The sequence below is a fragment of the Crocodylus siamensis genome, chromosome 6 (assembly GCF_052110815.1).
Source record: "Crocodylus siamensis isolate JL-2025a chromosome 6, ASM5211081v1, whole genome shotgun sequence".
NCBI classification, from domain to species: domain Eukaryota; kingdom Metazoa; phylum Chordata; order Crocodylia; family Crocodylidae; genus Crocodylus; species Crocodylus siamensis.
Genome location: NC_143400.1, coordinates 25028272 through 25045905, shown reverse-complemented (window position 1 = coordinate 25045905; position 17634 = coordinate 25028272). Strand labels below are relative to the sequence as shown.

The following is a 17634-nucleotide window of genomic DNA, read 5'->3' as shown; positions in this document are numbered from 1 at the left end:
ATCAGGCTTGGATTTTGGGATTATGTCCCACTGTCCCCAGAGGCTCCAGAACTTGAACTTTCACCTTAAATTTGAAGAATCCTTCCTCAATTTGCACTGAATATATTGCTGCTGGATCTTCTAAGAGGATAAACAAGACTCAGCCTGGTGCCACAATCAGGCAGTTGCACTGGTTCCAAAGCAAAGTGGAGCATTGGAGAGACTGTCCTAGATTTTGGTTCCTGAAAGTTGGCTGTTTTAATTTTATGATGTCCCATTTTAGTGTTGACCTGCACTAGGCCCTCAGCCAATGCCATGGCCTCTCTCAGAGACTTGGGGTAACAGTGCCATAAGACCAGCACCAAAAATTCTTCCCATGTCAGAGCTAAATTATTTAAAATGCTTATGCCAGTCCAGGTTCGAGATTCTGTTCCCAGTACAGGGAAAACAAATGAACAGTACAGGGAAAACATATATCTTACTAAGTACTGAGAGTTGCACAAAAAATGAATTATGGCAATGTTAAACCTGGTATTGGTTCTAAATACTTATTTAATGCATAAATTCCTTACATTTCTTTGAAAATTCCAGGCAACATGGAACAGTTTTATGTGTAAACCCTAAATCCTTCCAGGAAACAGAATAAAAGTGCCATTTGAAATATGGGTCTAAATAATTCTTGCAAATTTGTCAATATTATCAAAACACCAATTACAAACTGTGAAGGATATCATAAACATATGGATTCAGCTCATAAAGAAAGGACACATCATCTATATCAACTCTGAAGGAATGAAAATTCTCAGCCTCAGAACTAGTCAAATTTTATCTGTCACACAAGAAAATAAAGGCTTTATTTATGAAATAGTAGGTTCAGTGTTAATGCAGTGTTAGAAATTTAGGTCTCCTTGACTTCAGAAAAACTAAGACTTTGAAGTGCCTAAGTCACTTTTCACAATGGAACTTTGACTTCTGAGTCACTTAAGCACTTTTGAAGATTTTACCCTTTTTTTTAACATTGTCCTCTGTTAGAAGCTTAGTCAAGTATCCCAGGATTCCTGAAAATAATGTATTTTCTTCCTGAGGACATCTCTCAGAGCCTCTTTGACTTTCTTGTTCCGGAGGCTATAGATGAAAGGGTTTAACAATGGAGTCACCACTGTATTCAGGACACTGGCTGCTCTGTTGAGGCCCAAAGACTGGCTTCTATTGGGTCTAACATAGATGAAGATAGAGCTTCCATAGAAAAGTGTTACCACAATGATGTGTGAAGCACAGGTGGAGAAAGCCTTCTGGCGGCCAGTGGCAGATGGGATTTTGAGGACTGTTGCAATAATGACAGTGTAGGACACCACTGTCACCAGCAATGAACCTAGAAGAAGCAAGGCCGATATGGCAAATTCTACCATCTCAATGATGTATGTGTCAGAACACGAGAGCTTGAGCAGTGGTGCCACATCACAGAAGAAATGATTGCTGACACTGGGGCCACAGTATGATAGCTGGCTTACTAGGATGGTGGGTGTGATCAAAGCCAGGAACCCCCAGGTCCATGAGGCAGCCACTAGCTGGAAGCAGACATGAGTACTCATGATTATATCATACCGCAGTGGGTTGCATATGGCCACATAGCGGTCAAAAGACATGACAGCAAGGAGAAAGAACTCAGTAGAGCCTGTCAGGAAGTAGAAATAGGCTTGAGTAATGCAGGTAGGGAAAGAAACAGTTTTCCTGTTGCTTACCGTGTTGGCCAACATCTTGGGAATGACTGTGCTAGTGAGCAGAACCTCCAAGATGGAGAGGTTGGCAATGAAAATATACATGGGTGTATGCAGTCGATAGTCAGCGAAGACAAGCATGATGATGAGGAGGTTGCCCATCATGGTCACAGTATAGGTGATGAAGAAGGTCACAAAGAGGAGGACCTGGAACTTGTAGGTTCCAGGGAAACCCACGAGGATGAACTCAATCACAGAAATGGTCAGATTCTCCATTTTATCCTCTGAAGGAGGTGACAACCCAAAGACAGAGGGAGAAATGTGAAAAAATGATAAATATTGCCTTTTAAGAGATTGTCAGAGTTCTTCAGTCCCTTTTCAGTCAATGGTAGTAGCAATTGTTCAGCATGCTGAGTAATCATATTAAATGGGTATATTTTATACAGAACTGTAAAACTGATCTGGAATTTGGCTGACAATTTTCATTATCCAACCAGAAATTCACAAAAAGAAAAAGAAACATTCCTGTTCCATATCAGCTTTTAAGCCAAAAAGCTAAGAGCGCTTTCCATCAGGAAATCTTTCCAGGTAGGATTTCTGTGTATTTGTTTCCTTTTTTCTTTTTCTTTTTCTTTTTTTGGTACCAGCTTTTATCAGTTCTCGTACAAAGTACTTACATAGATTACTGAATTCAGATGGAACCATAGTTTATTGGTAACTCCAGAAATCAGGTTTGTAATGGTGGACAAAGACAACAAATTACAAACACATATTTTCTTAATACCTGGGACACCACTTTGCCAACATCTCTCTCTTTGAGCTCACTGTATACTTCCAAGAAGTAGAAAAGGGCCTCCAATTCAGTCCTCATGTTTATCTAACCCATCCTTCTTGATGAATGTGCCAACCATGGTAGAATCTTATCAAAACCCAGACTCTTTAGCAAAGGGTGATCTAACATTTATGGTTTAATATTGCAACTCATTAACCCTTAGTTGGGTACTGGACACAGTGTATCAAGAGGCCCTTCCAAGTTCAATGTTTCTAACACTGTCTCAGCCCCTTTAATATTGATCCGCAAATTTATGAGTATCCAGTCCCCCCCGCCCCCAGCTGGAGCTCCTTTATTATTAAAGGAATGTCAGTAGGTGATAATCTAAAGCAATGGTGCACAAACTACAGCCCATAAAAGTTAAGTCGAGAAATTTGGTGGAGGGGGAGTGGTAGCAGCAATTAAAGCTGCCACTACTTCTCTAGATCCAGTGTTTTTGGTTGGTCTGTGGCAGGCCCAATGCAAAGAGTTGGGATGGCATGCTGGGGTCAATGCACAGGGCTGGAAGTGGTGTACCAGAGTTGGGTCATGGCCAGATTCAGGACACAAGGGTGTATTAGCATGGGGGTAAGTCCATGCCCAGACCTGGAGAATAGGTCAAGTAAATATGAGGGATGGGGACAGACACATAGCTCACACCCATGGTCAGACCCCAGATGCCACCCTCGTGTGGGATTCAGCTTGTGAATTGATCCAGTGTATGGGATCTGGTGAATTGACAAGCCCACGGCCACTCATGTGGCTCACAGGGCTGAACAGATTGAATACCACTGACCTAAAAAAAGAAAAGTTGCTACATCAATTAAAAACAGGGATTTCTCAGGGGAGATTCAGGATAAAAGCATTTAATCTAAGTCAAAGTATCAGATCAGCATGGTGAGAGACATACATTAATTCATGGGTTGTAATTTTGGATATTAAACAGAAAAAGATGAGAGAGGATTAGGGCCTATATAAATGTACCAAAGGTGGTTAAGGATATGTACATTATAAGGATATGCACTTGTAAGTATATGTACATTTTAGCCACTTAAAAAAGTGACTAAAATGTACATATCCTTATATACCACAAAAATCTTTGTGCAAAAATGGTTAAAAAGTTAGATGAGATGTGATAGGGAAATACAGGGCAGTAAGAGCACTCCCACAAGAAATAGCTATTGTTTATGCATAATATGTTTGAGATGATATAGAAACATTTGTTGGGAGGGCAGAGAAAAAGCATACAGCTAGGAAATTGTTAAATATGGAACAACTAGGAAGTAGACCTATAAGAAGACACAAGAGATGATGAGTAGATTAAATAAAGGAAAAAAGGTAAAACTACAAAGCCTAACAGAAGCCTTGATCAATGCTAAAACCACATGGAGAAGGTGAATTTAAACTGTTTTTCAACCCTGTATAGGGATAAACCAGAAGAAGAGAAGTAGTAGAAGCACAGGAAGAAGACTCTCTTTAGCTGTGGATGAACTTATGGGTTGACAGCACCAAATTGCAAGCTTTTGCCTGGATTCTGTTCCTGTTTGGCTGTAAACCTGAAATGCTGTGTGAATGAAGCAGGTTTTTCCATTTCATGTTCTCTCTGTCACACAGAGGTCAGGAGTCAAAGCCTTTCTCTGTTTCAAAGACTCTCTACTCCTTATAACTCTTTCTGTCTTATACATTCCCTTTCATTTCTTTCCTTTATTATTTTATTGCACTGACACAGGGATCCCAGTTATAGATCCTTAGCCCCATTGCTCCAGGCACGAACAGTGAACAAGCAGATAATTTTATCTTTTCAGACTGTTGCTGTGATACTGCAGACTTATTCTTGAACATGTATGGGACAATTCAGATAATGAGAAATCAGGGAAGTGCAAAGATCTTTGCAGGATTGTCCCTTCAGGCTCTTCCCTTCTCTTTTGATTCACCTGACTAACTTCCTTACTAATAGACCTCTCACCCCAGGGCTAGGTACAGACAGCCTGAAGCAGAATCGATCTAAGTTACATGGTTTTCTGTGAGCGGCATAGTTTAGACTGGTAAGGAAATGAACACAGATCCACCCTTTGGTGAGGCGGTGGAGCGTGCAAATCTTAGGCCAGGTTCTGCCACTTTTAAACCAGTCTGTGTGCACCAAAATTCTGTTCTGTTAAAGTTATAAACTGGTTTTGTGTAATGAACTTCTGGTCTTTTATTGGTACAGACCAATTCCTGATAATGTCTGTCCCTGGCCCATAAAACAATAAAAAAAAAAATGAATTGCTCCATTTAAAATGTCATAAAAGCTAGAAATATGAACCCTTTACTCCCTCTCTCTCTCCATTAAATAATCCAAGATTGGTTCCAAACACATTTTTAAACGTTCTAAATATCGGTCTTCACTTTTCATTCTTCAAGGATAGAGTTTGATAAATAGTTACCATCAGGAAATAATGCTGGTTAGCAAAAGGTATCCTCCAGCTTCTGAATAAGCTAGATTTCACAGATTTTGTAGACATCAAGGCTGGAAGGGACCTCAGAAGATTTTCAAGTCCAGCCCCCTGTCCTAGGGGCAGGAAGTCAGCTGGGGTCACAGGATGCCAGCCAGATAAACATCCAAATGTCTCTTAAAGGAGTCCAGAGTAGGTGTTTGCACCACCTCTGGTGGCAGCCTGTTCCAGGCCTTGGGGGCTTGGACAGTAAAGAAGTTTTTCCTTATGTCCAGCCTGAAACGGTCATGGAGGAGTTGCTGACCATTTGACCTTGTCATCCCTTGGAGTGCTCTGGTGAACAGGCGTTCCCCCAGATCCTGATGTGCACCCGTTATATACTTATACGTAATTCTAATAGGAATTTTTTCATTTCATAGGAACTGAAAATTCTGGGCTCCAAAAATCTTAAAGCAAAATCAAAATAAAACTGTTTTTCAGGCAGCTCTTTGGTTTTTCAGTGGCAATCATGATTTTTAAGGAAAGCAAACACATTTTAAAAATACATTTAAAACGGTGATTTAAAAAAAAAAATCAATCCTAATTATTTCCTACTCCTTCCACAAGGAGAAAAATGCATTAACTGTACCTAAGACACATTCAGGGTTTAGCTCAGAGCCAGGAATTTTGCAAAGGATTCCACTGTACTTTAGAGTTTTCTCTTATTCCAGTGACAGGGTTAACAGCCAACAGACAGAAATAAATAAAGACAGAATAGAGAGGAAGGTTGATAGAAGAAGAGAAAGGAAGGAAAGGAAACCAGATTTCATAATTCAAGATGTTCAGTATGCATTTTTCGTCACTATCCTCCTAGATAATCCATTTTTATTGGTAGTGGAATTCAGATTATTAAACAAAAAGATATAAAATAATATTTATAATTGAAGTGATATTAACATTCTTGAAGAGGCTAAGCCATCCAGTTTATAAGCCTACATAGAGAAATGTATTATATTTGTCCGTTAACAGAAGAAAAATATCATCATTGCCTTCAACAGCATTTGTGCCAAATATTGAAGTTTTTGTTCAGGCCAAGCTTTCTGATGATATTAAGGAGAGTTCAATATGAATAAAAATATGGAAAGAGATCAAGATTTTTTGCCCTGTATTTATGGAATAAAACTACCATAACACAAAGAAGTGAGATACTTTGGTAGTAAGTGACCCTTACAGAGCAAAATAAACATATTATTGAGACTGTGAAAGAGGGAGAGCAAAGGAGGGAGGGGGGGAGAGAGAGAGAGAATGTATTTCAAAAATCTCTTTTAATTTCCCCATAACTGAGAAGCAACTAACCTGGCTCAGCCAAAACTGACCAGTTCCTGATTGAGATGACACATCAACTGTGCTTGTATAAATTCCTTTTCCATTGGCTCTGGTAAAAATGTCCTAAAAGGATGAGCATGCGTCTTCCCAGATGCATTTTGATAGACTCTCTCCTTAAGCCAAAAGAGACACATACATGGAAGTCAGGTATTTAAGGCCAAAAATGGAATCTCCCAGTTCCTAGCTCAGCTCTCAGCTAAATTGTGGGGGGGAGGGAATGGGATTCAGCTCCATAAGCACAAGATTTTGTGACAATAAAATCCTCAAGTTATATTTTTGCAGTGCTGAACCACCTCAGTCTCGATAGTTCTGAACAGCTTGGCACCAAACGTCTTCTTAAGTCTGACTAGGATCCAGAAAATTGTGCTTCTCTGTAAGAGTGCCTCGGAGGACTAAATCCTGTAGTAATTTTGAAAGTGCACCGCAGATATGCAAATGCCGACTTGTTCCACATGAAATGCAGCGGAAGCTTTTGCTTTCTTTTAAAATACTCCCGTAACACAGTACCCCAGTGGTTACAACGCTGACCTGTGAAGAAACAGACAGAGGCTCCTTCTCCTCCTCAGTCTGAGGGGATTTCCATAGAAGTCAGTAGGATTGATCACTTGCTGCGAATCAGTGATATAGTATGGCATGGAAATCTGTGTGGGCGTCAACTAAGTGAATGAGTCTGATGTCACAAAAATCAATTTTATTACAAGTGATTTCATGCAATAGAAAGGTTTGGGGTTTTTTTTCTTGTGAAACCTTTGATTGGAGCAACTGTATAGTTGCGAGGAAGATCTGACAAGCTTTCGGACACAAAAAAATCGTGTCATAACAAAAAACCTTCCATTTCCCATTATGGCTACAACAGTACTCCAACACTATTAAAATGTAGAAAGTGTGTGTGCGGGGGGGTGTCTCCTGACAGGCGTTTTAATTAAAAGGTCACCTTTGACTGGCAATTGGTTTGTGGAACTCATAGTCATAAAGTAGCACTGGATCAAGGAACTTATTTGGATCTTAAAGCAGAGTAAAAACCAAATGTTCAAATTTCTATAATCCCTCACACATTAGAAAAATGAAAAACTTACAGTGGCTACAAAGAGATTTAGTGGAGAAGAGATTCTAAAATTTTCCAATACACAATTTCTTCAATTTTCCTTTGATGTAGCTGATTGGACATTTGTCTAGATATACCTCAGGCATTATCCATTATTATGAAAACATCAGTATATTAAACTATATGACTACAAAAGAAGTCAGTCAATGCTATATGTAGCGGCAACTTTTTGGGGTGCACAAAAAGATCCCCCTGAAAAATAGTTCTTTGTCAAAATGAAAATTCTTATAGAAAGATGCTTTTTAGACAATATTTTAAAAAAAATTATGGGAAAATGACAATTTGAAATTCATTTCAGCACTGTGTAACTTTAAAAAAAATCTGCTATTTTTGCAAAGTTACAGAGTGATAAGAACAGTCCCTGGGAAAGGGGAGCCCTAGGTTCAAGCTCTTGCTTTCCGGTTTATTTATGCAATTTGTGTTACACTGATTAAAACCCGGAAACAATCATAGTAGCAGGGACTAGAACCTAGGGCCCTATTCCTAGTTTATTGCCCTCATCCCTGGGTTACAAAGTCAGGTCACTTACAGACTTTCTTTCCAGGTGAGGTATGTTTTCTTTTTCAATTTATTATTGGTCTATCTCAACAAAATTCCAGCTGAGCTTGTGCTTTCCTTTACAAGAAAGTGTAGCTCTCTGGGTCTGGGACAGGTGTCCAGTGACCTTTTTTTCCAGAAGACTATCACAGAACAAAACAAGAAGTCCTTAAGAAATCAAATTTAAAGGTGTTCCCAACAGGGGATGTGGATGTTTCCCCATGTCTGATCTAGATTTCAATGAAGCTTAGGCAGGAAATCTCATTTACTCCTGATGCAGAGTAAAGTCAAAATCCTCATAGCCCATGATAATCTGACTGTGGAGTAATATTTATTTCTGATAACAAATGTGATGACCAATCCAACCCTAAGTGGAGTAGAACAAACTCTATTGAGGGACTGCTGGGATTTTTTTTTTTATTTTCAGTAAGAAGATTTGCACAATTCAGTCAAGATACCCATCTTTAACTGCAACTAACACTCAATCCTTCAGAAGAAGATGAAAAAAAATTTTGACACCCATTACGACAGAAGAATAAAATCCTTCCCAGCCCCATATGGAGACCACCAAAACCCAAAGGCATGGGGAAACCAAAAGCATTCCATTCTGCACAGAGACCACAGCACAACTCCATGTATTGGAGAACCTGACTGTACAATCAGAACTACTTTATCCATCATCATGTCACCTCTGTAAATGCATCCCAGCTCACTTAATCTATTTTAAAACCAGTATAGTTGTGTAGCTCTGTTTCTTTCTCCTGTTGTTGAGCACGGCCCTCTCCCAGGTACTTGTGTAAACACAAGATGGTAGGAGAACACCTCTATAGGTCCTGGAAGCGGGAATTTAAGTTTCTATCTTAAATTCTGAGACTGATGAGCCTGATGAGCAGAATCCTGCTATCAGCGAGGAAATTAAATATATCCCCACTTATTTATGAATGATTATCATAATAAAATTCTTAGTCAGTCTTCATTCAGAGTATGGCTATGATAACATTTTACCATAAGTACAGGGGAGTTAGGCTTTATTACATTCCCATTGTTCTCTGATGAAGGTCCATGAGCACATTCTTACCAAAGATATAGGTACAGATAGAAGAGCTTCCACTAGAGATACAGGGGGGTTGCAGCTCCCCACTCCCTCCACCCTTCTATGCTCAGACCACATCCTGGCACCACTGAGGACTTTCTGGAGTCTTGAAATCAATTAAGACTCACCCCCACTGCTCTCAGTAGCATCTCTCCTCTAGTGCAGGCACCTCCCCTTCCCATTTTCCACATCCTTCTTTAGTAGTGGTCCCTCTGGGTGCAAGAAGTGGGGAGGAGGTCCTATCAACTGCTGCCATTCTCCCCAGATGACCTGGAGGTTGAGGGAACCCCAGAGCTGCTCCTGACCCACTCTGGCTGTCAGCTTTGGTAAACAGCATTGCAGATTCAGGGAGTGGCTGGGGGTAGTGGTGATGGTGACAGGGAGGTCTCCTGTTTCAGCATGACTTCTGAACTGAAGGGGCTCCCCAGAGGACTGGAAGGAACAAGAAGCAGCTGGCACCTCAGTGCTGCTCCTCCACCAGTCTGCAGTTGAACTGGGGCAGGGGGAAGCCACAGGAGTGGTCCTCCTCCCCTCCAGCTGGGGCCTACAGGGAGTGAATGCATGGGGTGCTGGGTTGCCAGCAGTGACATGGTCACGTCCCTGCTGACTTCCCATTCTCCGAGTTTCCACCAATTGATTGAGGGCTCTAGCAGAATGTGGCATAGTATATGTAAATCTGCTACAACACCAAGTTGTACATCAGATAAAATGTAGGCAGTCACTACAGACGCTACTGCTCAGGGTGACATATTACAAAAAGTGGCGATAGCTATCTGTGCTGAGTGGCCTGTGAAAGGCATACCCAGCCCCTATTATCAGTTCAGGGGAGGATTTTCAGTACTGGATGGCATTTTGTTTAAGGACTCAAGACTTAATATTTTAAAGGTGTTATGGCAAGATGTGATGCATAGAATACATAGGTCTGTCTACACATGAAGTTAATGTGTTGCAACAAACACCACTATATATTGTGCCAGAGTTTATTGTTCCTGGGCACCATGTTTAAAGGTGCACCCAAGACTGCAGCACATTGAGCTGGGTCAGAGCAGTCGAACTGGCAGTGTCCAGGGGGTTAGCCTGCCAGCCACTCCAGCCTGGCTCAATGTGCTGAAGATGGGCTATCTAGGCCATGAAGGTGCTCTAGTTTGGGGCTAAGCAGAAGGCAACCCTCACACCACAGGACCCTCATACCCTAGCCAGCCCCATCTACTAAGGAACTCCATTATAGGATAGTATTTGTGTTTACAAGTACTAACCTATGGCAAAATTAATTAGTTTCCTGTGGCCTAATAGGGTCACATGTGAAGATGCATGCACTTTACTGTGGAGCTAATCAAACTCTACAGCAAATGTCTTTCGTAGATGCATCCATGAAGTGCATTTTGGCATTGAGAAAGGCAAAGCAAGGGATGCTCTATACTAGGCCAATATGAATATAAACATTGCAACAGTGGTGAAAACAACTTGCAAAACTTGTCAGAAATGCAGCTCAGCATAGAAAAAAGAGTCCACAGTAGTCATAGAGCTCCTTGGTATCAAGTGCATATTAACTTATTTGTGCCTGAAGGCAAAAGTTATTTATGAGTTATAGGTTAGTATTGCTACTGTCCCAAAGCACATAAGCCCTTACACTCCTGCAGGGAGACCACTATTTGGCAGTCACTTCCAGGCACACAGGCTGCTTATGGGGACCCGAAGGTGTGGGTTCAACCTGAGGAATATTCCCCTCACTTGGGCTGCAGTAGCAATTTTCTCTGAATTTGCAGGGGGTTGAATGGGAGCATGGATGAGTATGATTGGGCTCCAAACCCCAATGCTCATGATTATCCCCCTAGTTTTGTCTCTCCTGTCAACTTCCTCTGACAGCCATTTTATTCCCAGTTATCATGTTGAGCTGAAAATATATGCGTACATTTTAGATAATTACCACATCACAACAGGTATTACAGTGTTGGTTCCCTTGTTTAAAAGGGGATACTGCTCAATAAATATGAGGTATTTGTTTTCATCTCACTGATTCTGAAAGTGTAGATAACAGAATATAGTGGTGAGCTATGACATGTAGAAGTAATTGGCTTACTTGACTAGAAAAACAGACAAAGACCAGAAGTGCTGATACTGCTTAATTTAAATGTTCTGAGATAAGGAATCCGCATTCCTGCATTCCTTGGGTTATCTTGATATCTTGCCCTATGCACAGATAGTTTGTTTAAGTAAACTTTCTAAGTTTCTGTGTAATTTACTATTGTTTTGTTTCTCCAAGGTGTATTTTTAATCTCTTTCTCTGTCTTTAGTATAAATACGCTTGTAAACTTAGAGAGTCTAAGAAATCCTTTGAAACAGACAGGTGGGTGATTCCCCTTGCTGTATGGAATCCTCCCTGTGATCACAGTATAGCCTTAAATAAAGAAAAGCTGGCTCTGTCAGTTCTGATTCAACCACAAAGCGAAGTTTGATTTCTTCCACTATTTGGTGTCGTGGCTCAGATAGAGACGCCCGGAGTGATCAGTTGGGACACAGACATCTCTTCACTGAAGCCCTGGTGCCAAACCAAGGTAAGAGACCTTTTGAAATCTCTACTGGGGCTTTTCAGTGAGAGGCTGTCTCTGTGTCTTCCTGATTAACTACTTGAGGCTCACTCTATCCGAACTTTTGCTGCCAGAACTGTCAGACCCACTGTGTAAGTATTAACTATGAGTAGAAAGAGTCAAAGTTAAAAGTCAAGGTTAAGAGTTAAGACTCTGTGTTGCTGTTGTCAGTGAAAGTATTTCCCTGTATGAATTGAGTTAAGTTCTGTAAAGAACTGTGAGGTCCCTCTGAGGCCAGAAGTAGAAACCTTGTGCAGCCACCCCGAAGTCAACAGATTTGTTCTGTGTGCTCTTGGAAAGCAAGGGTGCAAGGTGGAAACTCTTAGAGTGTGAATGTTTTTCCACGATAAGCGTTGACCAAGGCTGAGACTAAAGAAATGCTCTTGAACCTCGTGCCTCAACGCAGAAATTCCCTTGTGTGAATTGAGAGTATGAATTGAGAAATATGAGCCACTGACCAGGTCTGAGACTAAGGTTGGGTTCAGCCACCCTAAGGCTGTCTGGAAGGGCAGTTTTGAATGCAAGGGGGCCCAACTGGAACCTCGTGACCTAGTGGACAGGTTTATCCTTTCCCTACCCTCATAAATGAGCCGTGTCTAACCATGAGTAACTGCATTGTGTGCTATTTTTGCAGTGGAGTCTTGTCTTTGGACATTAGCCACAGCATCTCTATGGCACTAGCAAACCTCACCACCTGACCAGACACCCGGAATGAGACATTCCTGTATGAAAGACCTGTGTGAATTCAGTTTAAAGATATGGGGAGCGGAGAGTCTAAAAGACATACCGGCTCCGCCAAAAGGGACTCCAGCATTGTACATGTACACACACGATGGCCGTAAAAGTTGTACGTTTCTAGACAAATGTAATTGGTATACCAGAGATTATTTTAGCCAGCAGTTTCCCCTGGAGGGAACATTTGATTCAAGTAAAATTGTTCATCTCCGCAGAGACCTTGAGTTAAGAGGTAGTAATATACCACAGACTCAGTGGGACATATTTTTTGATTAATATAAAGAAGCTTCCAAAAGACATCAAGAATCTCAAGTTCGGAGTCTTAAGGACTCCCAAGAGAAACTAAAATTGCAGATAAAAGAATTAAAGCAGAGAGGTGCACCAAAAGGGGGTCCCCTATCAATAGTACCATCAGCACCAAAACAACTTTATCCACAAATAACTGAGAATGAATCTGCAGAAGATATAACTGATTTTCTTAATGTGACACCCCCATATCAGTCCCAGGGACAACCTGAACCTGAAGAAGTCCAAAGTAACCAAACAGACTCTTCCAGCAGGATTAGCCCACCTCACCAGGAAACTATCACTCAACAGCCGTCACCTGCCCCCGAGGCATGCCCACGTCCACTGGAGGCAGGGTGTCTGTCTCCTGAAATCTCAACTCCCTTCTCTTGTTTAAGGTCTGGTACCCAGTATGGTCCAGCCCCTTCTTTAAAATCTAAGGTGGCTCAGTTTATGCCTTTACGCCAACTTCCAGGGCAAAGTCCAAATGGGGAAACCACAATCACAGTCCCTGTCCCCTGGACCCCAGGAGATCTCCTAAATGTGGTTAAACAATTTCCCAACCTCAGAGAGGACCCCCAGAAATTTAAAGATGAATTGGAAACTGTAATCCATTGTTATGATCCAACATGGGCAGATTTGAACAAATTAATGAGAAGTGTTCTGCCCTCCGAGGTCCGCAACTGCCTCATCATACAGGCTACTTGTCCTACTCAAGACCCCGGAATTGGAGATCACTTAGCAGATGCCCAAAGATGCCTCCTTGAGGCTGTGCTTAAAATGTGCCCTAGGAAAACTGACTGGGCCAAAATACATAACTGTAAACAAAATAAAGGAGAATCCCCAGCAGACTACATGGACCACTTGAAACTAGTATTTGAAAGACATTCTGGTATTGAAAATGCAGCTGAAACTGCCCCAGAAGCAGTCGCTTCTGCTTTTGTCCACAAAACACCTTTAGACTTCTTTCTAAAGTCCAGGAACAGTTGTGCACAATTGCTGTAGGTTGGCGGACTAAGCCACTTGCAGAACTAGTCACCATTGCAAATCATTGTACAACCTGCCAGGAAAAGAAAAAGGAATCCACGGAAACTAAGCTAATGTCATTGCAATTACAGACTTTAGACAGGGGCAGAAGCTCAGGTTTCCATCGAGGACAGTTCAGAGGCAGGGGACGTGGCCGTGGGATGGGACGAGGAGGATTTCAGTTCCAAAATAATGGTAGTTGTCATTATTGCGGCCAACCAGGACACTGGAAGGCTCAATGTCCTCACCGGCCTGGCCAGCTGGGGATGACGTTTAACCCGCCACCACCTCCTCCCACTCAATTCTCTGTCCCGAATCAGGGAGCCTCCTGTTAGGCCAGCCTGAGGGATAGTAACATCACCACAGCCCCGCTTCTCCCACTTAATCAAGATGATCCCTTTGTTTCCTGCGTGATAAATGGCATCTCTACAAAATGTTTAGTAGACACGGGTGCAAGCCGCTCTCCTCTTCGAGCTGAAGGATTTTCCACAACTCCCCTCTCCTCTGCTGTTGTAAATGCTGTGGGAAGTTCAAATCAAATAGTTCCTCATCCTGTTTCCCAACCATTACATATTTCTCTTGGTCCTATCTCTGATCAACATGCCTTTCTCCTTAGTTCTTGTTCTCCTGTTAATTTTTTAGGCAGAGATTTGCTTTGTAAACTCGGCTGTACTATCTATTGCTTTCCTAATGGTGTTTATTTAGATATCCCTTGTGATAACGAGATAGCAGTACTTGCTGCTTTAGGTAGCTCACCTCCTGAGCCTGAGTTCCCTGATCTTTCTGTGTTGCAAGAAGAAATCATAAAAGCTGTCCCTCCGTTTCTCTGGTCTCAGCATGCTAATGAAGTAGGACAAATCCATACTGCCCAGCCTGTAAAAATTAGATTAAACCCAGCTAAGCTTTTACCCAAAATTGCTCAATACCCTTTACGTCCAGAAGCGGAAGAAGGCCCTATTATAACTGCCCTTTTAAAGCAAGGTATCATTGTCCCAACTAAGAGCCCTTGTAATATGCCTATTCTTCCTGTAAAAAAACCTGGAAAGAATACCTATCGCTTTGTACAAGACCTCCGTGGGGTAAATTCTGCAGTTTTACCTACTTTTCCTGTTGTACCAAATCCAGCTACTATCTTGGCCTGTAATCCCCCTAAAGCTTGTTATTTTACTATTGTTGACTTGTGTTCTGCATTTTATTGTATTCCAATACACCCTGATAGCCAGTTTCTCTTTGAATTTACCTATCAAGGACTTCAGTATAACCCTGGGGCAATTGCGTCCAGGTATACTGAATCCCCTTCTCTCTTTTCTCAAATTTTGAAAAAAGATCTAGATGACATAATATTTAAAGAAAATTCTGTGTTTGTGCAATATGTTGATGATTTGCTCTTGGCATCTACCTCCCTTGAAGCCTGTAAAACTGATTCCTTAACTCTCTTCACCTCTCTTGCCCTAAAAGGCCATAAGGCATCAAAAGAAAAGCCACAACTGTGTCTTCCTTGTGTCCACTATTTAGGTCATGAGATTTCTGCTGGAGAACTACTGCTTTCTTCTTCCAGAATAGAAGCTATTCTTAAAATCCCTAGACCAACTACTGTGTCCCAAATGCGTACCTTGCCTGGCTACTACCGCCAGTGGATACTTGGCTATGCCTCTATAGTTAAGCCATTGCAAAATCTGACTCTTGTTAATACCCCTGAGCCTTTACCCTGGACTTCAGAAATCGAAGCTGCTTTTGCCTCTATTAAACAAGCTGTGTTGCAAGCTCCTGCCCTAGGTCTTCCCGATTATACTAAACCTTTTATTCTTTTTTGTCATGAAAAGGACCAATTTGCACTTGCAGTACTTACTCAGACACATGGAGACAAGCACCGTCCCACTGCTTATTATAGCTCTGCTCTTGACCCTGTTGCAGCTGCATTTCCCCCATGTCTCCATGCTGTAGCTGCAGCCACCGTCACTGTTGAACTTTCCTCCACCCTTGTATTAGGTTCTCCCCTTACTGTTCCTGTCCCACATGCTGTAGCAGCCCTTTTACTAAAAACAAAACCCCAACACCTTTCAAATGCTAGATGAACTAAGTATGAAATATTGCTTCTCTCTGCTGGAAATATCACCCTAACTAGGTGCCCCATTTTAAACCCTGCTTCTCTGTTACCTACCCCTGAAGATGGTGAACCCCATGATTGCATTTTTGTTACTGCTCACCTAACAATGCCCCACACTGATCTAAAGGACACCCCCTTGCAAAACCCAGATCTAGTATTCTATGTTGATGGATCGTGTCAAAGAAACTCAAAAGGTTCCCTTGTGGCAGGATATGCAGTATGTTCCCAATATGATGTTATAGAAAGCCATCACTTACCTAGTGTGTATTCAGCTCAAGTTGCCGAGCTTGTGGCCCTCACCAGGGCTTGCACCCTGGCCTCTGGTGCCTCTGTTAATATTTATACTGATTCTTGCTGTGCTTTTGGTATTGTATACGATTATGGTCAACTTTGGAAACAAAGGGGCTTACTCACTTCGGGAGGTGCCAAGATTAGTAATGGTCCATTCATAAATGCCTTATTGAATGCTTTACAATTACCTTCTGCTGTTGCTATTATTAAATGCCAAGCTCACCAGAAACCTTATGGGAATGCTCTGGCAGATTCCACTGCCAAAGCTGCGGCTATTTCCACTCCTCAGGCTATGCCTGTGTTTTTGTCTATTCCAACTGACCAGTCTCCATTGGCAAGTCTTCATGACGTTGCCCTCCTCCAAGATCAGGCTCCAGAACCAGAGAAACATACTTGGAGACTAGCTGGGTGTTTGTTACACCCTGACCATTGGTGGCGCTCCCCGGACGGCCGCCTGGTTGCCCCAATGGTCCTGCTTCCTCATCTTGCTCGCATACACCATGGCATGGCACATGTGAGCAAAGGGGGGAGGATAGAAGCTGTTAAGCTTGATTGGTTTTCTCCAAATTTTCCATCTCTGGCTCAACAGTACTGCCACACCTGTCCTATTTGCCAAGCCCATAATGTGGGAAAGCCTGTAAAAACAAAGAAGGCAGCACATCCCCCAGATTTGTAAATTTACAATTAGATTTTATTCAAATGCAGAAATGTTGTTCTTATGAATATGTTCTTGTTATTGTATGTATGTTTTCTGGATGGGTAGAAGCCTACCCATGTGCAAAAGCTGACACCATAACTGTAAGCAAAAAGTTGCTCAGAGACTTTAGTGCAAGGTTTGGTATTCCTTTATCCCTAAACTCTGAGAGAGGAACTCATTTTACTGGACAGATAATGAAAGAAGTCTGCAAAGTCCTGCAGATCCTAGAGAACTTTCATTGCCCATACCATCCGCAGGCCTCGGGTCAAGTAGAATGCCAAAATGGCATTCTGAAAAATAAACTGGCCAAGATTTGTGCTGAGACTCACCTAAAATGGCCAGATGCACTTTCCATAGCCCTTATGAGTATGAGATCTACTGCCAGCTGAAAGACTGGGCTTAGCCCACATGAAATTCTAATGGGAAGACCCATGAGGCTCCCTGCCTCTCCACCTGTTGCTTCCCACTCTTGCGATATATATTCACTTGATGATACCATTCTAGACAATTGTAAAGCACTAATGAAGTGTGTTAAGGCTTTTCATTCACAGGTACAGGCAGCTCTCCACAAAGAGCCAGGTGAGCCGTGCAAGTCTATCCTGCCTGGAGATTGGGTCCATGTAAAAGTCCATCAACAAAAGTCATCGCTGGAACCTTGCTGGTAAGGCCCATTCCAGGTACTCCTGACCACCAACACTGCAATAAAGTGTCAAGGACTCCAGACATGGATCCATGCTTCACACAGTAAGAAAACATCAGCCCCATTAGACCTAGAGTCTTCTCCATATCAATCTTGTAATCAGCCTCCACAGACTGGTAGTGAGCCTAGTGCCTGCCAGCAGGAGAGCTCAAGACCAGCAGT

At 42.0% G+C, this 17634-nt stretch overlaps 1 protein-coding gene across 1 annotated transcript; it reads right to left on the bottom strand.

Annotated features, from left to right (window-relative positions):
• Window positions 1–960: 960 nt before the first annotated feature.
• Window positions 961–1973, bottom strand: LOC149861806 (olfactory receptor 6M1-like). The gene is given in 2 exon segments (XM_090053816.1): window positions 961–1047; window positions 1050–1973. Coding segments are annotated over 2 exon segments (1011 nt in total).
• Between the last annotated feature and the right edge of the window lie 15661 nt (window positions 1974–17634).